The sequence below is a fragment of the Lethenteron reissneri genome, chromosome 15 (genome assembly GCF_015708825.2).
Source record: "Lethenteron reissneri isolate LAM-NWPU_2019-01 chromosome 15, ASM1570882v1, whole genome shotgun sequence".
Taxonomy (NCBI): Eukaryota; Metazoa; Chordata; class Hyperoartia; order Petromyzontiformes; family Petromyzontidae; genus Lethenteron; species Lethenteron reissneri.
Genome location: NC_083793.1, coordinates 4,157,911 through 4,179,049, shown reverse-complemented (window position 1 = coordinate 4,179,049; position 21,139 = coordinate 4,157,911). Strand labels below are relative to the sequence as shown.

General features: G+C 47.0%; 1 protein-coding gene across 1 annotated transcript in view; it reads left to right on the top strand.

The window, feature by feature from the left end:
• The first annotated feature begins 284 nt into the window (after positions 1 to 284).
• EEFSEC (eukaryotic elongation factor, selenocysteine-tRNA specific) overlaps positions 285 to 21,139 on the top strand; it is a 65,203-nt gene continuing 44,348 nt past the window's right edge. Inside the window, exons 1-8 of the mRNA XM_061551823.1 lie at positions 285 to 631; positions 5,362 to 5,569; positions 6,407 to 6,503; positions 7,371 to 7,535; positions 8,855 to 8,896; positions 11,665 to 12,009; positions 12,630 to 12,728; positions 12,986 to 13,147. Of these exons, the coding sequence (XP_061407807.1) occupies positions 346 to 631; positions 5,362 to 5,569; positions 6,407 to 6,503; positions 7,371 to 7,535; positions 8,855 to 8,896; positions 11,665 to 12,009; positions 12,630 to 12,728; positions 12,986 to 13,147 (1,404 nt within the window). The 5' untranslated portion in view covers positions 285 to 345. The remainder of the gene's footprint in view (positions 632 to 5,361; positions 5,570 to 6,406; positions 6,504 to 7,370; positions 7,536 to 8,854; positions 8,897 to 11,664; positions 12,010 to 12,629; positions 12,729 to 12,985; positions 13,148 to 21,139) is intronic.

The window sequence follows — 21,139 nt, the reverse complement described above, 5'->3', positions numbered from 1 at the left end:
CACATTAGGGGGGCACAGGTGGTGCATCAGCCACTCATCTCACTCATTCGACCCGTGACCTCTGCTGGGTCTGCCCCGTGACCTCCTGCCAGCGGGGCGTTCGACACTTCACGTGGCCTCAAAATGTGCACATGGCCTGGCACAAGCGTCGTGGGGACGTCACCGCCGCTTAGTGGCGAATGGCAGCAGTGGTTGTTGTTGGAGAGGAAGCCCTTAGTAAGATGTCGTCTTTGTCGTCTTTAAAATCGTGCGTTGGTCCGCCCCCCTTTAACACACAACAGCTGATGCCCATGCGGGTGCTGATGCCCGGCACGGAGTCTCTCATCTCGCCTCCTCCATCGCCAAATGTCTTGCAAAGCGTTCAACTTCAACGTGGGCGTCCTCGGCCACGTGGACAGCGGCAAGACATCGCTGGCGAGGGTCTTGAGCAGCACGGCATCCACGGCCGCCTTCGACAAGAATCCGCAGAGCCGTGAGCGCGGAATCACTTTGGACTTGGGGTTCTCGGCCTTTGGAGCACCGCTGCCATCTCACCTGCGCGATGACCCCAGGGCAGGTGGCTTCGAGGCTCTGCAGGTGACCCTGGTCGACTGCCCGGGGCACGCGTCGCTCATCAGGACCATCATAGGAGGTGTGCCTTGACGAGGCAGGCAGTACGTTCGCTGCTCGAAAGCTGCTTCCTGTTGCTGTTCACTGGCAATTTTGGTGATGATGCCACGGACAATTCGCGTGTTGCTTGTGTGTGTTTGGTCTCAGGTTTGTGAATGTGCTTTTGCGAGCAAATGTATCGGGGGGAATGAACGAAGAGACGACGGCTACACCCTCCGCCACGCACTGCACACGTGGAACAGGCTCTTGGTTGCCCCATTAGGGTCCCTGCCCGGCCCATACGATCCCGGTCATCATTATTAAGAAGAAGATTAACATCTAAAGTCTCAAAGCCGTCAAGAGATAGGCGGGGTTGTGTTTTGAATGGTGGGGCCTTTTTGTTGATCTGGGTTTGTGTGCCGAGGTCAGGAGGTCATCCGGATAATTATCGTCAGCAGCAGGGGGGCAACGTGGTAATTGTGATTAGCAGCTGCAGATGCGTAATTGAGAGACTGCACAATTAAAGCATTGGCTGTAAACGGTAGCAAGAGGAGCATGATTATCATCAGCAACAGGACCATCATCGCCGCCGCCAAAGTGCAGGATTACAGGCGTGCATAGCCACAGCCATTGTCAGTAGCAGCAGCATTTAGTGATGCACGGTTATTGTATGACACCCTAATTACTATCAGCAGCAACATTTAAGGACAACAGGATCAACAACAGCATAATCACGTGGTCATGATCAATGATTGACGTCCGTGCTGGCACACAGAGGAACTTTTAGGTACGTTTGCAAATTGCGCAGTTTAATGTGCACTGATTCATTGACCATACTTCATGCTATTCAGTGGGGGGCGGTGAAAGAGGGGGGCATCGGGGTGCCAGAAAAGCATAGGGTGCTCTAGATGTCTTGCGACCCCAATTAAATTCTCTAAAACTTATTTTTAAAATAAAATAACTTCATTTTAAACAGAAATAAATATGCAAAGCAATAAAAAAAATCGGGGGGTCACGAGACATCTGGACAATGTATGCATTGTATTGCATTGCCCTGTGTTGGCGAAAAAGTGGCCTTAACAGCCCTCGGTTTCATGCATGGCGGCTCAAAAGCTTGCTGGTGTGGCTTAAAAAAATTAACCCGTAAAAACTAAGTTTTTCACTATAAATCCTTTATATGCGTGGCGGCTAGAGTCCTCTCGTCCTCTGGCTTGAGATGGCTGCCACCTATGGGTCAGATGATTGCCTGCCACCATTAAGCAATTGGTAATTAAATATTAATTTTTTTTCCTAAAAAGCGGAAATTTTTTAAAAAAAATTTCACGAAAATATATTGTCACGCACAACGAGTCTGTGTGCAAAATGTCAGCTCGATTGGATCAGGGGAAGTGGGTTAAAAAACGACCGAAAGATTTGCACGGTCGTAAGCGCGCAAGCAAGCAAGTGAACTTAATATAAAGGATTTAAAAACCTGCTGAGCTTTCGGGATCTCTACGAGATTGATTGGATGCCCGCGTGATTTGGTCACAGGTCAGATTGCACGCAATTGCATCCGTGTAAAACACTGGATCGCCTGTCATTCTGTCACCGCCCAGCAGGTGTCTCCACACACCTCTTCAATAACGCAAACGTTGGATAACACTCAAAAGTGTCTTATCGTTGAGAGGCCCTTCCTCTCTCTCTCTCTACGAGGCCAGGCTTTTGATCCAGAGGCTGACACAGAGCATTAGACCAAATCCCATTTCAGTCAACCTTTCAATTCCTCTCACTCAACAGATGAGTGTAATGCGCTTCATATTATAGAGTTGAACTCGATTGTTCAGAAGTGTATTGTGACAAAAGGGATTATCCGGACAGGTGAGTTTAATTCTATACCTCTCAATATCACCAAGGTTGTATATAATTGTAATAGACAATTCGTATACATTAAGCGGCTAGCTATGCTCGCATACTGTACCACTTTGCGGAATGGGCACATTGAAATAGTTTTGAAATGGATTTCTCTTCATGGCAGTTCAGCTACAGTATTTAAAAGCCCTTCAAATGCGGTAGCGTGGCATTTAGTCCTCACAAGAATTCAGGAAGGGGCACTTTAATAGTACTGTACTGTAATTAGGACCATTTTACTAAAAGTGGACATCACGTGACAACAACAACTTGCGGAATTTAACAAGGTCACTGATAAAAAAAAACGTCAATACTTTCGTGAATAATACTGCCCTACAGATGAAAATATTGTTTAATGGGCAACATTTTCGGCAATAGCACTCCATAACAGCGAAACATGTGTTGGGTTTTTTTTATTTGTGCTTGTGCACTGCCACTAAAGCATTACATTTTTTCGTAAATTGTATATTTTTTTTTATTTGTAAACAAGTTTACCATTTAAGGGTAGAAGAGATACATTCAGAAAGGATATAATAGAAATATGACATTCCCTGTGCATCAATCTAAACATTTGACCATGGCAGTGAGAGACAATGACCTGTCTTTGCCTGATCATTATCGTGAGATCTGTTATGTTTATCTTACATCGGCAGACAGCATATGCTCATTACATCAGGAATTGGCAAATGGCAATTCTTGGCGTCAGCACAATGACAGAACAAATGAGCGGCTGGCTGGCTATACAGTGCACCGCATTGTATGTAATTAAACAAAACCAGAGGAACCATCAACTCGTGCTGGCGAGGAAACTATAGAACGTGCCGATGCGGGAGCCGTTGGTGGTCGTTGAGCGTGGATTCTCCGGATGCAGGCTCAAGCTCAAGGGCGGCTTAGCAATCTAAAGTGCCATCTCATACCTGCCCAGATAAAGGCTGTGTTTGGCGCGTTTGCTTTGACTGCGCGTGGGGTGTGCAGCCGGCATTTGCGCTGACCTGTGTGGCCCACGATGGCAGACGAGGCCCCTATGTAAGCTTGGTCACGTCCAAAGACTGGCCGTGTGTCCCCTTGGCGGCACTAATCTCGGGCAGACTCCAGCCAAATTAGATAATGTGTTCGTGGTAGGGGAGACCGTAACCTGCTGTACACATGCAGACGCGCCACGTCATCGTTCTAGCAACATCATCATATTAATATTCGTGGTCATTTTTGATTAATTTCTGAAAATAAGGCTTTTGATGTTGTGATGCCACCGGCTCTTGGTTTGAAATTCACATCGCTCCCACATGACCCCTGATTGTATCATTTCATCTCGACTTTGGTGGTACCCTTTGCTTGGCTTCTGCCGCTAGTTTTCATCAGATGTCATCACCTTCTTAAGCTCGTGGCACTGATAGGGCATTTTAAAGACGACGGCTTTGAAACTTTTGCTTTCGTACAATACCGATTTATAATTACAAGCACTGTACAGTAATAAAATCCCGCGCTTAAAAATTGTTATAAGTGGACCCACTTGTTTATTTGAACTAGCCGTCTTAAATAAAGTGCATCATTACGTTACTTATCTGGAAAACATCTAATCAGGCTGTCCTTCAAAGGGCTGGTTGTTTTGGTACTTTGGACTGGTCTCCTGGGAACTAAAGGCTGGTGCATGAGTGAGCGGGTATTTTCATTGATGTGCACTACCTGGGAAATGTTTTTGGCGCATGCACGCACACACACACACTTTCGCGCACGCATGCACTCCTGCCAAGACTGCGGGTGTACTTTTTAACGAGAGGACTCCGAAAATAGTCCAGGCTCTGTAACTTTTTCTTTCAAAATCCAAAAAAACCGCTATCGCTGCAATCTGTTTTATTTTTCAGGAGCCAGCGCTGGGAGGTTGTTTTATATTTTACACGCAGGTTTTTTTTGTTTAGGGTTTTTCTGACTCTCCTTCAGCATTTAGGCGCCAGTTTTGCATGGGATTTGAAATACATCGGTTATGTTCACAGACACGGTGGCTCTCTTGATCGTGGACTTGTGCGTTGCAGGTTCCAGTCAACAAAATGCCACAGGGTAAACGTCAGTCCAGAAGTCCAAGAGGCTCTTAGATCAAAACACATTTTGTTTGTATGTGCTATTATAGCCATCTCGTTTTACCTATAATGCTCTACAATGGTATCTCATGAGTTTTTATGCAACATTGCATTTTTTTTTCACTGAGCTGAAGATGAAATGCATTTGTGAATAACATATTGCAACCTAACAGTAAAACAGGCTGACTGCTACTGAAACCCATAACATTGGAACCGGTATCAGGTTTGCTTGTTTACACATTCTGGTTAATGGGTCTCAAAGGCCAAAAGGCTGATGGATTAGATGGTATTTTTTTATGTGGAGAGACATAAGGAAGTCTGTTTATTTTAGTTGACAGTAACAATATTGCAGGAACATTTTGAAAAGTGCATACCATCTGCCAATTTATTTCAATAATAAAAGTATTGCTTTATTTGTACAACATTGTTTACAATGATGCGTTGTTGTTAAATTGTTCCTTCTGCTTTCCAAAATAACCTAAGGCAATGATTGTTATCGTGGCCACGAGTGATGATGATTGACATCATGATGATGGTGGCATTTGTGTTATGCAAATGATGAAGGTGTTGATGACAACGATGGTGGGTAGTGTTGATTTACAACGATATGATGAACACGACAATTATGTTAGTAATCATGATGACATTAGTGGTGATGATCATGATTTTGGTGATAAGCATGATGATCATGGTGGTGTTATTTGTAACAATAAGTGCTTAAGATCATAATGATGATGCTCCTCTTGATATTGATTATGATGATGATGATGAAGCGACAATAAAAGGTGCTCACAGACGTGTCTCCCCACAGGAGCACAGATCATCGACCTGATGATGCTGGTTATCGACGTGACCAAGGGCATGCAGACGCAGTCGGCCGAGTGTCTGCTTATTGGAGAGATCACCTGCCCCCGCATGATGGTCGTGCTCAACAAGACGGACATGCTGCCCGAAGCCAAGCGCGCCACGCTCATCGAGAAGATGACTAAGAAGATGCACAAGACGCTGGAGAACACCAGGTACCACCGTGTGATAGGGGAGTGCACATGCTGGTCGTGGTATTTGCAAAGGTGACGTCGGTTGTAGTCTGCTCAGCCTGGACTTGAACAAGGGTAGGGAGTTGACATCACGTATCGCTGAGTGTCCCAGACTATGTGGGTAAAGTAGGACCTCTATGATTGCGCTACAATGTATCCCCCATGTACAGGTTGATCACAGTCACTGTTTAAACAAATATGTTATGCACGTCGCTGCCTGAAGTTTCTTCGTGCCATAATATGGTATATATCATATTTGTTTGTTACAAATAAAATGCTAAACTATGCATGTGTATATTTATATTATATATATATATTTACACACCATTGTGTTTGTCATCCTACATATTTACCATTGCTTTTGAATGGAAATAATTGCATTGGCCAAATGTGACAAAAGTACATTTTCAGCAATGAACAATGTGGATCGCATGAGGTGCAGTAGCTCAGCTTGCCTGGTGCAGTGACACACAGCTCCTGTCTGCCGGCCGAGATGCCCTTGAAAGAGAGCTGTATAGCTCGGTGGGCTTTAAACTAAACTATAAACTATTTCTATTTTACCAGCTAAGGCCCACTGAGCTATATATCTCTATTTCAGAAGCGATCTGGCCACAAATAATAGCCCAACGGAAGTGGCTTATCATGTGGAACATACAAACTCTAAACATACAGGTGTCGGGGTCGGGATCGAACCCCCACCACCTCCTGTATACCAGGCGATGGAGTTAACATCTTGCCACAGTGGTGCCCTTGGGGGGCATGCTTTGCTTGGGGAAATAAACTCCTTCACGTCAGATGGACTGCATGTGGTCTGCGCAGGTTTAAAGGGGCTCCTATAATCTCGGTGGCAGCAAAACCAGGCGGCCCGGATGCACCCGAGGGCCAGGAGGCAGAGGGCATCGCAGAACTCATTGAGGTGAGCCACCTGGAGGCTACTAGACGTGTAACTGTGCAGCGATTCATCGATTTGTATCAAACCTGTCGCTGGTTTCAACCCGGGGTGAGTCATCCGCGGACCCGGAGGTTGTGCAGTCGCGCGACTTTGCACAGTCACAGCGTCGTCGTGCGGGGCGATCGCACACACGCACAGACGCCCTCTGTGCTGCTTTGACCCACAGCCGTCCCGAGTTATCGCTCCGTGTGGGCATGGGCGCTTGGCGTTGCAGGCGCGAGCAGTGATTAACGCCGGTGAATAATGACGGCCGATAGTGACACACGATGAATGCTGTTAGCGCGAGACGAATGAGGCTTTCTGGGGAACAGTGAGTGATTCACGTTGATGAATGGTCGATGAATCACTGATAAATAATGACTGTGTATGGGGACATGCTTATTTGCATATTATATGGTTGTAGGTAAGTGTAAAAGTTTTGGAAATGTCACAATAAGGGGGATTTGAGGACCGGTTGAGTGGTTAACGCATTGTACTTTACACCCTAGGGACCGGAGTTTGATTCCCAGCCATGGTGGCGAGTTATATCTTTAACCGTGTTAACTCCAGCCCCACTGCTTTACCAACCCTCATTGATAAATGTAGGTAAATACGGTCAAAATTACCAGCTTTGCATTGGGAAGCCTTTATCGTTCAATGATTTGGCGGAGGGCTGTAATTGGTCATAAAAAGAAGGAACTTTTACAAAATACAATATTTGTATAATTTGCCATGTGGGTAAAAAACCGAACATGACTATAACATGGATGAGACATTGATGCTTCTTACTTATTGAGTCTGCTGTTACCTTTCAATGAGTCATCACCCCTTACCTGCTTCTGTCGATGTCAGTTGCTTCTGTCTCAGACGTACTTGCCCCAGAGGGACCCTGCAGGACCACTGCTCATGGCCGTGGACCACTGCTTTTGCATCAGAGGCCAGGGCACGGTGATGACTGGCACCGTGCTTTCAGGCAGCGTGTCTGTCAATGACACTGTGGAGATTCCTGCTCTCAAGGTGTGTATGTGTCCACGCCAGGTTGGCGGAAGTCCTAATGAGTTGAGTTTATTAAATAGCTATTCCTGGTTGCGCTGCATATCTCTCCAACGTGCTTTTGGGATGAACCACGTGTTGCCTGGCACGATGTCCTCCGATGTTTCACTTTCCAAAGAAGTAAAAACGGTTGGCTACGTACGGTGCGAAAGAAGTTCAACCTGCATACGTAAAGACATCACGCCCAAGAACATGCGGCATAACCGGAAAACACATGTCGAGCTATAAGTAAAACTGGCTCTGCTGATGAGACACCGTATGTCAAAACCGGTTCCAGAGTTTTCTTGTATTTGAATCACTGCTGCTGAAAATGTGCACTAATAGAAAGCCTTGCGGCTGATGAGTTGTGTAAGAAATACTTTAATGTTTTACGTGGAGAGACGGATATGTGAAGTAGACATTGGTTATTTATTTTGTTATAAGGTACGGTCGCTTTGACATGCCTTGATGGTTGTAGGTCTTGCCATCATAACCAGTAGGTGGAGCACAAGACCATGAACATAGAAAAATATAAACAATTGTAAAACATGTTGATGTGAACTGCATTTTACACCAGGGATGGGCGGCTCTGAGATGTTGGCTGACAACTGCCAAAGCAGAAGGAGCCTCATTATGACCAAATCATATGTTTAGCTGAATGTTGTTAAATACTGCAAAAGATAGTGAAACCACTCATTACGAGAATAGGTTTTTCCCCATTTTTCTGGCAACAAAACAGGTGTTAAGATGTTAAAACACCAAACTGAAACCTTTTACAAGGAATCATGTCTGCACTACTAATTACGTTTTAAATTGGAATATTGTGAGAACATTTATTTTCGAGTTCTGCACCAGATATGAATTTGTACCTTGAGCCAAATCACCAGGAATGCGCTTGAGCTCGCCAGATGCCACAACTTAAGCAGGACTTTGGGTCTGGTCAATTCTTGCATAGATGACCACCCTTCATAGTAGGTGTTATAGACTCAGAATATCTATCAATACATTGTTATTAGGGCCCCATGTTTATGCCACCCACTTCATCAACGCACACTGACCAGCGCGGTAAAGTATGGTCAAATAACCCCTACGACCTGCACGCCCGTCGGGGAGGCCCCCGTTCAGCAGTGGATTGACACAGGGGATTTGTGCGCTTACTCGTACATGTCCGTACGAGTATGTGTCCAAATTGAGCGGTGCGCCCGACGATGCGCTCGTGCGACCTTTGCGATTGCTTTATCCACACTGGTTGTTTCTGACCAGCTGACATACGAGGGGAGTGTTTGTCCTCTCATCTGCCGCAGGTTACCAAGAAGGTGAAATCGATGCAGATGTTCCGCAAGCCGGTGAGTGCGCACATTCACTCGGGCACAAAGCTAAAACATAACTGCTTTTTGTCTATTTTACCAGGTTGGGTCCACAGAGCTAAATATCTCTTTTTCAGAATGTATGTATGTTGAATTTAAGCCGACCGTGCCACAAATGATAGTTTAATGACAAGTGGCTTATCATTGTGGAAATTTTTATAGCAGCCAAATACTCTGAACGCATGTTGATTCTAAATGTGGAGGTAAAAACCGGAGGACCCGGAGGAAAATCCACAGCAGAGAAAGACGTGCAAACTCCAAATATACAGGTGTCAGGGGTCGGAACCGAACCCACGACATTCTGTAAACAAGGCGAGGTAGTTAACATCTCGCCACTGTTGCGCACAGCGGGAGACGGCGGTGCTATTTTAAATCTGTGAATAAAGCAGAGCCCGTCTCGTGAGACCGTACCTTGCCAACGGGCAGTGTTCATTCCCGGCGGCTGGCGCACGTAGCCCATTGTGCTCTTGAACAGGAACATTTGGGGGCACTCGTTAAGTGAAGGGACACCCCTCCCCCCCCCCAACAACATATTTACCGAGCGAAAATTGAAGCGGTCGAAGTGTCTTAAAGTAATTTACTAAAGTTGCTGTTAAATCCTTTGACTGCTTGATACAACGGCTGTTTGAGTAAATATTCGTGCATTTTTAAAATCTTGGTTAAATATGCTTTATTCTCACTTGAGCTATCATCTGATTGCGAATGAACGGCAAGTGTTTTTATTTACACGCTTTTATTTAACTCACTCTGTCTGTTGTTGCTGTTGTCGTTGTTGTATCCTCAAATCTTGTAACTAAATTTTAATCCACTTCCCAATGTGGTATCGACTGAAAACTTGGTATACTTATGTCATACTGATGACAATACTATATGCTATAAAAAAAGTATTTTTAAACATTCATTTTTATATGTTATGTTTCGGCTTGGGTCTTATTGTCCATGCTCAACTGACGTTGGCTGTAAATCACCATAGCCCCTTACGTTATGGCAAGCTTTGCGGCCACTTTTTGGAGTCGTGGAGTTTTGTCATTACGAGTCGGGTACATTTCATTAAAGCGTGTTTAAAAAAAAGTATTTTTAAATATTACTTATTTTCCCCCAAATCACTCGACTCACAACTGTAACGGGTGCAGAGATCCCTCCAAGCCTGTAGAGAAGGCGCACACTCACAGTGGGTGTCCGGACACCTTCCAAAAGTTTATAAATGGCTAAGAGAACCCTTGGTCAGCAAAGGCAAAGATCCCCCATATAGCCTTAACAGACTGTTGGGGCAAGTGCTGTTAGTGAGTAGCACCTATGAAGGCCGGTAGCCAATATGCGCCCGGCCGCCTTTGTCTCCCCCTGTGGCGATGTTTACACACCGTACCAGGTACACTTTAAGGTTGAGTCGACCTAGGGGAGGCCCAGGACCGATTTAGATATTCGTCACTGGTGTTGGCCGTGAGCAGGAATCGAACCCGGGTTGCTGGGTTTGAAGTGCAGTGCGTTACCCGCTGCACTACCGTTCCCCCCAGCATACAAACACACAGTCAACACATGCACATATTCATCCACTTGGTACACATTCACATAGAACACACAACACGCACACACACACATTGATACAGTGAACACACACACACAGCAGACACATATTCATGGGCAGAGCACACACACACACACACAGTCAGCAGACGAACACATTCACACGATCATCACACACACACACACATGGTCAGCACGCATATTCACGCAGCACACGCATGCACGTGGGACACCCCGACTTTCAACGTGTTTCTGCGCCTCCGCCGCATAGTTAGACGTTAGAATAAAATCCAGCTGTGTGGTACAGCGGTTCGAGCCTGCCGTTTGCAATCGGAAGGCTACGAGTTCAAATTCTGATGGGGGGGGGGGGAGGGGTTAAGTCAGGCCGTCGACTGTGCTGGGTTGATAAAACGAGTAACACTTTGTGGGAAGTTCAAAGTGATGGTCTTATATGGACAGACTTGCCCCCTTCTATAGGAATGTGGACTTTCCACCGCTGGCTCGGTGGTTTGAACTAGAGGTGGGTGCCTACCCTGTGCTCACCTGAGTGGGGGAACCACTTTGGGTTTCGATTTCTTTTGCAATTCAACACCGAGCATGGGATCCCTAAGCACAGAGTCAGCCTAAGCAGTGACAACAACAAAAAAACTAGAAACTAAATTACATTACACTCTGCTGGAGTTGGCTCACTCGTTCTCTCATACATTCACAAGTTCATTTACACATCCTCTTATTTACTTGTACATTCACTCACTATTTTGGTCATACTCATGAAGCCACCGATTCACTTATTAACAACATTCGCCCATTCACTTATACATTTATTCATTCACTCACTCACTATTTTGCTCATACATTCACTTATTAAGTGACAAATTAACTCCTACATTTGCTCAACCATTCACTGCCTCATTCGCCCATACATTCATCTCTTCATTCGCCTGTTGATCTGCTGATTCATCCGTATGCCCAGGTGATGTCTGCCTGCAGGCATGCATTCACTCACATATTCATTCGGTAATTCATTCATTCATATGCATCCACTCATTCACTGTTAGTCCATCTGCCAGCCCAGGTGACCTCAGGTGCAGGGCGAACGTGTGTGGCTCATTCCATCACTCACGTAGCTTATTCACTCACTCGCTTACTCCCTCATTCGCCCATGCATTCACTCGCTCATAGTTCGCACAACTCACCCACTCGGCCCGTCCGCTGGCCCTCAGGTGACGTCGGCGGCGCAGGGCGACCGCGTCGGTCTCTGCGTGACGCAGTTCGACCCCAAACTGCTGGAGCGCGGGCTCGTGTGCTCGCCGGGCTCGCTGCTGTCGCTGCGCTCCGGCATCGCCTCCGTGCGCCGCGTGCCCTACTTCCGTGGCGCCGTGAGCACGCGCGCCAAGTTCCACGTCACCATCGGCCACGAGACTGTGCTCGCCCGGGTCTCCTTCTTCGGAGCCGGCGGTGGGGCTGGCGACGATGGTGGTGGCGATGACGCCGCTTTCGACTTTTCGCGAGACTACGCGTACCAGGATGAGTTCCTGGCCGAGCAGCCCAAGGACCGCGCTGAGCAGGTGGCTCCCGTGATGATCCTTCCATGTATTTGTGGACATTTGCCGCGGGCCGATGTGAACCTGCCCGCACCCCATGAAATAATAAGAGCAACAGTCCTTGCCATGTCGTTTATTCGTCCAGGAAACTAAAACTATCAACGAAAAATGTTTTACTTTACCAGATAAGGCCCACGCAGCTATAGAGCTCTTTTTCAAAGCGACCTGATCACAAATGATAGCTGAACGAAGTGGCCTGTCACATGGGAATTTACAGCAGCCAAATACTCTAAGCACATGTTTCTAAATGTGGAGGGAGAAACCGGAGGACCTGGAGGAAAATGCACGCGACCATGGGGAGAACACGCAAGCTCCAAATATACAGGTGTCAGGGTCCGGATTGAACCCATGGCCTCCTGTATACCAGGCGAGGGAGTTAACATCTCATCACTGTGGCGCCCACTTAAGCATGCCATGCCCAGTGCTTCTTGACTATGCCATGCCTAGTGCAGTTGTTAATCCACAAATGGAGCTGCCTTCATGCCCTCCTTTCATGATGACTGATGGTGGAATATTTTGGCGTGACTTGGCATGCTCCGGTGTGCTGTGACGTCACTGTGGTGTGATCTGGTGTGTTGTGGCAGGCTGATGAGCGGACCACAACCGCCCCCAATCCTGCACCGCGGCACCAGTGGGCTCTGCTGGAGTTTGAGCGCCCCGTCACCTGTCCACGGCCCTGCAAGGTGAGCGAGCGAATCAGAATGTTTATTTATACTGGAGGAATTCTATTCTATGAGCTATAAAGTTCAACATACATACCACGGGCCATTCTCTAACAGAGCCCCATATTTATACGATAGCGCAGTTGGAATAAAAAAATATAAAAAATACCCTAATTGGTGGTGGGACTCTTTAGAGCCAATCTGCTGCAGGGCAATATACGTGGCGCGCCGCACACGTTTACAGACGCCGACGAAACGCGCGCTCTCCTTGCGCGCAGGTGATCGCGTCCCGCCTGGACGCAGACATCCACGCCAACAGCTGCCGCCTGGCGTTCCACGGCACGCTGCTGGAGGGCTTCGAGGAGAAGGGCTACAGCGAAGCCAGCCTGGCGCAGCTCCGCGTCTACAAGACCAAGAGCAAGGAGGGCACCGTGGAGAGGGTGAGCGGTCAGAACAAGTGTAACGACGGCGGCAGTAGTAGCTGTAGTCATCGGTGGCTGTCGATCATCATCATCATCATCACGATCCACGGACAGATAGCTGAGTAGGTGTCCACTGCACATTTAATTATTTTTCGATTTAAAGCTTTCGTGACTGCAGGGATTCATCTTGGTTCTTTCGGTAAAGTCACGTAGAAGGGAAGTAATAAAATAATAAAAATAAAACATAATAAAATAATTCATTATTTGTTTCCACTTTCCTCTGTCTTGTGCCAGTTTGCTCAGGTAGTGCACACATCTTTCTGGCACCAATCTATTAAGTCGTCGTCGTTAAGCCATTCTCTCTCTTTCCAGTTACTTACACTTCTCTGAACAACAACAACACACTTTTAACTTTCCTGCTTTTGTCCATACAACACGGGTCTCCAAATAGTGCCAGTTTCCTTCTCATCACTGCTTGCATCAGATCTTCTACGTGCAACCTTTCTTGCTCGTACATTGGTCACTCTTTGGGTCCAGCTTAGGCGCCGATGTGTATGTATGTATATTGAACTTATTTTGTACCTTACATAACCAACCGTGATAATTGGAGGTGCGGGGAAGGCCTAGCAAATTAAACACAAAAAGCAGTTCTAAAGAAATTAGTTTTCAATCTTGATATTTTTAGTGTGTAGGCAGCGCAACTGCACCGGCATCCGCAGGCCAGATGTGCCGAGGATCTGGGCGACAAAAGAGAGAATAGGGAGCCCTGAATCGGGGCCCATGCCACAACCACACTTCATCACTGGTAGTAATAATAATCATCATCATTTGCAATCCATTGTTAGTCCACTGTCGGGTGAAGGCCGCTCCATGCTATGTTGGTTATGGGGGTTACTTGACTGCACCTTACCACACCGGTCAATGCTGGGCTTGGTAAAGGGATTGCCCAGAACCAGTTAAGATATCGCTCAGCACCGATGCCAGCCGTAGGCGGAAATCAAACCGACGTGGAAATACGGGTGCGTGTTTGTGCATTGTTCTTCTGTCTCTGTATATGTGGGAAGCTGTGGCGGCAGTGGTTAGCGTACTGCACGACGAACCCGGCGACCAGAGTTCGATTGGCGCTCGCAGCCGAACGTCAGGGACGAGTGAATATTTTAACTGGTCTTGGGTCTCTCCTGGGTATGCTTTGCACAAAACATAAGCGCTGGGAAGACAAAGGCGGTCGGGCGCGGTGTTGGCCACACCACCACCTCATGTGGGAGGTCTTCATCGGTGCACGCTCGGCCCGATAGTCTGTGAACACCACTTGCCCTGATTGTCTGTAAACGGCTATATGGGGGATCATTGTGTTTTTGTATATACACCCGTCTGTGTTTGATGTGCATATTTGTGAGTTTTTGTGTGCGTGTCTTTGTATTGTATGGGGAGTGGTGGCGCAACTAGCTAGTGCACCACGCTCGGAACCGTGTGACCTGAGTTCTGTTCTCGGCCACGGCTAGCGTGAATGGCAAGGGATGTCTGAACCGGTCTTGGGGCCTCCTCCTTCAACCCGCATTGACCAGCGTGGTTAAGCCAGGCCATACAACCCACCCCCCCGGCGTAGGGGGTTGTGCCTTGTGTCAGCGAATGCTGCTGTAGGACCAGCATGAATGGCACTGAGTCTATGTTTAACAGATACGTTAGACTGCATTCTGTCTGCGAGCCAGTGAACCAGCCCTTGCGGTGCACTGAAATACTTGTGGATATTGACTGTTCGCATATTTTCGAGTGCCTCGCATTGTACGTCAGCACTCGAATTTATTGCGTCGCTTTGCGGTGTCGCATCTTGCTCGCTCCTCTTATTAAAACGCACGCACACACGCACGCATGCACACACGCACGCACACACGCACGCACACACGCACACACACACGCACACACGCAGGCAAGGCGCACACACACACGCACGCACACACGCACACACACAGGCAAGGCGCACACACACACGCAGGCACACTCGCACACTTGCGCAGACTTGCTGGCAGAGGGTACACATTATATATCCGGAAATTGGTGTAATTGGATTTTTGTGGGCTGTTTTCCTTTCATGATCACCCATGCCTGAATATGGATTCAAATATTTTATCAGGTTACCGTCGGTTCACTGAGAGAGTAAAGGACTCTGCGTGCCATATGGGCTGAAGCGGTGTTCTTGAGTCGTTGTGCCCTTGCACGTCAAGTCAAGACCAGGTTTTTTTTTCCGATTGTTCGCAGTGTAAAGTTTTTATTCGGTGCTTTTTTTTGTTAAAAGACAGGTGGCAATGCGCCGCTCGGCTTGTGCGTAGACACCAAACGCACAAAAGTTTAAAAAGTAAACCGCGCACTTAACTGCCTTGAATAATTTTCAAATACAATGAACTGTATTTTCTTTACTGTATTTCCCCCCCCCCCCCTTCTCTCTTTCTGCGCGACGACGGTATGACAGCACGGCACAATAGCCAAACACACGCGCGGGCCCACGACGATCGGGGATGTTTATCCGGTCTGCGGCCGCTCCTGAGTTCCGTCACGCGAACACGCTCGCCCTTTTTCGCTGGCGCCTTCTGCGCGGTGCCCCTTTGTTTTTATGCCGTCGCATTTTTTTAGGGCTTTTGCCGCTGCGTCTTCTTTTCTTTTAATTTTTTGTTTTGCGTCGGCGGAATGCACGGGCATTGGCGCCACCCGTCCTGCCGCCGCCTCTATAACGCCCGCCACCAGCACCCGCCACGAGCCATGGCTCACGTCCCCAAGTATCTAAACATTTATCCTTTAAATGGTTTTTATCTTGTGTACATTTTTGTTCCGAACGTACGCGTGTCGTTTTATCTATTTATTTCCCCCCTCCCCCCAGCACCCCCACCCACGATCGCGGCGGCGCGTGTCTGCCCATCCATGCTGAGTGGCGTCATTGTGGATTTTTTTCTTTATCGAGATTGTATGTTTAGACCAACATGCGACGTCCCGGAATAAAAACGGGTGTTAGCGCACTGCCATGGTGGGTCGGTCGCTGGGTGCGGCCTAGGGATTTTCGCGATGGAAATCCAGCGGTCGTGACCTGAAGACGAATGCATGAGCCCGAAGAAAAATAAATGGTAATGATAAAATAAATCTCCCTTTCTCCGTCTGTCCTTTCTTGGACATGATACGGTTTTTTTAGGCAGCTCGCTATAACTTTAGCCCTGTGATAAGTTAGGAACCGAATGGAAATGACGAAAAGAAAACATTCCACTTGTTAGTTCGAGATCGCTCTCTGCCTACATCGGTAAAAAACATTACTGCGACTGCAATGCAAACTGCAAGTGGGAGATTAAGTGATGGCTTATTATTATGGTTTAATACGGGTCTTTTCGAAGCCAGATTTGAACATACTGTGAATGCTTTGGGGGTGATTTGTCATGTTCGATTTAATCAACCCTGAAATATTTTCTATTAACACATCCTGGCTTGCAGGGCTGGGTTATGAGAATATGTTTTAGGCTGAAATGTAGCGTTTCTTAGGTGTAGCACAGAACCTGTCTGAAAAGAACCGCTCAAATATTTATCAAACTACATTCGGACACATGCAGTCTTGCCCCCACATAGATGTGTAAATAACGTTAACTGCCTCTTTATCGCGGCACAAAACTGTAACCAGATATAGCCATACTTAGCGGCTTGAAAAAGCACTAATTTAAGTCTCCAAAATTATCCAGAGCCATATAAATAACCTCCTGGGCATTACGAAGGGACCATTTGACAGTATATTTTACGGCCCAAACGTTATCTGCCCATTTGATCCCTTCATTTAGTTAGCAATTTCTTGGTTTGCACAGCAAAACCCTACATTATCCCTTAAGCCCAGGCATAATATTGTTTGGGAAAGGGTCCCACGTTCTAATGAATGAGTACAGTGGCCTTGCCCTGGCTGACCTGCGGCCATTGGCACCTAGAGGATATGTATTTGTCACCGGCAAGTAACGAGGGCAAATTAAAATGCCTTCGTGCTCGAGAGGGGAAAAAAAACCAAAAACCTCCCAAAACCCTGAGCCCTCGACAGCGAACAGGGCCCGGCGGCCTTGCACGCATACCGCAGTAATCCGCTATTTGGATTGGCGAACGGGGTCCCTTCTTTCAGCCAGCTCCAACGGGTGGCTTTAGGCCTCCGATCCCATTTGTCTGCGGAGCCCCGAAGCCCATTGGACCCCGAGAGGTCAGTCAGTGGCGGTTGCCGATTGGCCGAGCGGTGCCCAATGACGGGAACCTCCGAAAAGCACAAAAAGACTTTGGCCGAGAGAACAAAACACCGACGAGGGCAGTGACGAAATCTGTCGAAAGGAGTCCTGAAACTAAAATCGAGCGGCGATGTTGTGCAGCGAGTCAAATTGGAAAGGTGTTTTTCACGGGCGTCGTTGTTGTCATCATTAGGATCGTGACCGATATAATTGTCACCATTATCACGATAAGTTTGCAACAAAGGTCGCGGAATACAACCTACAAAAAACTTTTTCGGATTAATATGCTTTGAACCAGGGATGTGGTTACAAACAAAAACATAATGCACCGAGTTTTTAAACCACTGGGAGTGGTTAAACAAAACGTTTGAACATTATAAGCCAATTTAAACAGAGGCAATCCAAACTTGGGTATAGATATTTAACTGTGTATATATAGTACACGTATATATGACATACTATTTGTATATTGGCATCATAGAAACTGGAGTGTGCTATAATTGAAAAGGCTTGCCACATTCGTGAATAACGCTGCCATTTAGCAAAAGTATGTTCGTGGTTGATATGATGAGTGTTTTTTTTATTTTTGGTTGTGCGCGATTTCCACCATCGTCCCTTACTTTTTTTATATACACACTGGTTTGAACATAATTTCGTGACTGAGAGTTTAATGTAAATTAAATTTGCTATTGCGGCGTGCACAAAGAATGTCACTCTCGTATGACATTGCTCAGACAGCATGTACGTGTCTTTGTCTGTGTAATGTGTAAGGATATATTTCATTGACAGGTTAACACATTTGTTTTGTAAACTTAATAAATAAAATACGCTTCATGGTTTTAGAAAACTGCGCATTAAATTTCAGGCTAGAACAGCGCGTTATTGTCCAAAAATTACATACTTGTGGCTGTGAGCAATTTATTTCAGCTTTTTTTTTACGCCCACATATCTCACCAACATTTAAACAACGTGCAAACACGAGGGCATAATTGAACTTACTAATACTTCGACCGTGCTCCGCATTAACGTGGGATTTAAACATCATGCAAAATAAACAGGGGGAAATGTGGACGAAAACAGCCCAAGTGACACATTAGTGTTTTGTCTGGCCTTTTTTTCCACCCCCGACGTTTCAAACTGCACAGGCAGCCCCGTCTGTGAAGTTTCGTAGCCTATGTGGGCAAGGTCGGTCTGCGCTAAATTCCGCTATTCATAACCGGCCAATCGCTCGTGCCTCCGGGTGCCGTGAACTTGCGTTAACCCACCCAGACATGCAGTTCTTTCACACAGGAACTCAAATTAAAAAAAACTCCGCTCCTTCAAACGGACACTGATTGCCTAAGCTTTCGCGCTGCCAACTTTGCGCGGCCAGCGTCAGAAAATGGAAGGGGTGGTGGTGGTGGTGGGGGGGGGGGTAGAAAAATGTTTGAAAATTGCTGCACTTTCATCTACAAAACCCACGAGGGAAAGGGGCAGTCGGGGGCGGGGGTAGTGGGGAGTTGCCGTGCGCTGGGACGACAAGTCAAAACTAATGTTTTGAAAACCCCGGGTTTGCTTTATTGATGGAACCCCCCCCCCCCCCTTTCTCCAGGCCCGCCGGCAGGCTTCTTAGGGGACAATATTTTCGAACCTCTCATTAATCATCCCGTGCTCTGCTGTTTGTAAGCCGCGCTTAAGGTTAATTTTTCCGCAATTTTGCCCGCAATTTTCCTGACAGTTTTTTAATTGTCTCTATGTGCGGTAGGGCCCTGGATAGCTTCATTCTGAACGTGGTGGCGTGCGCGCGCACGCACGCAGCTGAGGAGGGTGGCGGGGGGGGGGGGTGGTGAACGTTGCTGTGTTGGAATTTTTATGAAACTCGACGCGCTGTGGGTTTTTTTTATGGCCGCTGATTTTTTTTGTTTAACACCTACGCCCGTTTTTGATGAGCATGACGCCCGCCAGTTTGTGCGAATAAATTCAAGCAGGGCCATGCGCATGTTGCGTATACCACTCTGCGTGTCACCGTAGTTCAATCCAGATTTGCCTACCCCCAAAACGTGTGCGGCTTTGCCACCTGCTATGCGGTTGATTTTGCGCACGGTGTGATGTGTTTGGTTTAGCGCTGCTGTACGTCACCAATTCCTTATAATTATGCAGTGGTTATCCGAACGCCATGGGTCTAATGGCACCTTAAGTAGAAGGCCAGGATCGTTGGAGGAAGTCTCTTCTTTGGTATGGCAGTGGAGTACATCGCCGTGATGTTTCCTTCATATTTGTGCATCGGGCATTGCGTCGTTAAACTGTTTATGGTCTGTTCTGGATGACCACAGTCGCACACTGGAGAGTTTTTAATTTTCCATTTGAGTATCAGGTATCCGCATCTGCTGCTATGGCTTGTACGGATTCGGTTTTGGGGTGGACTACGATCTTTGTGGAAGATCAAACCCAAGGATCTTCTGTGTTGGGTCTTTCACAAGGTGTTTGTGAGTTCTTTTGATAAATGTCAGGCATGTAGCAATTAATCAATTAAAAGTCTTATGCTTATGATATCCGTACTTCCGAATGTGTGCGTATCAATCAATTGTTAACGATTTAAGTCTACATCATGGAATGAGTGACACAAAACTGAAACGACAAACAAAATGGGAGAGATTCTACAGACGGAACAGACACGACAGACAGAACGTACATGACAGTGCAAACGAGATATACACGATACAAAAATGGGAGAGATTCTACAGACGGAACAGACACGACAGACAGAACGTACATGACAGTGCAAACGAGATATATACACGATACAAAAATGTAGACGTCCAGAAGTTTTACTTCCCGAGTAAAGAAGCCCATTGGGCTATACAGCTCTATTAGAAGGGCCACTCGGCCAGCAAAGACAAATAGCGGCAACAGGCCGCGTCAAACGTTGCAGATGAATCGATAACCGTCATCGAATAGCGGCGGTGAATCGCGACAATTCACCAACGCTTGTGTTAGCGGGGGGGGCGGGGTGGTGGGTGAATTGTCTTAGCGTGTGGGGTACTCGACCGCGAGAGAGCCGCGAGTTGACGGGACCAGGCGTGCTGAACAGGAAACAAACCGAGACCCAGCCGGAGGAGACGGGGAGAGAGGGGGGCTCCTGCATACTCTCAAACCTCGCGTGCATGGGAACACCTGCAGTCTCTGGGAAAGTTGTTTGGCTCGCGGGCTCGAGGCCGTGGGATTGCGGGGGCAAGCACGAGAGTGTTCACCATGAGCAGGCGTGAGTTTGCGATTGGGATGGATGTGTTTTTCGATTGAAAGCTTTCGTGACTGCAGGGATTCATCTTCTTGGTTTTTTCGGTAAAGTCACGTAGAATGGAAATAATAAAATAATAAAAAATAAAAAATAATAAAATAATTCTCACGACGTTTCGGCCACAACGCAAGCAGCCGTCCTCAGGTGAAGAACAGGTCTGTCGATAAGACAGAGTCCGAATGACATTCAGACCTGTTCTTCACCTGAGGACGGCTGCTTGCGTTGTGGCCGAAACGTCGTGAGAATTATTTTATAATGTTTTATTTTTATTATTATTTTTATTTCCATTCTACGTGACTTTACCGAAAGAACCAAGAAGATGGGACGGGTGTGTTGTGAGCGCAGTGTGCGGGACTGTGTGCGTAGAACACTCGCACACATTTGCGGTAGTGCAGCGGTTAGCGTGCTACGCTGCGCTGCAAACCCGGTTGACCCAGGTTCGATTCCCGCTCACGGCCAACAACAGTGACGATTATCTGAACCAGTTCTGGGCCTCCCCTA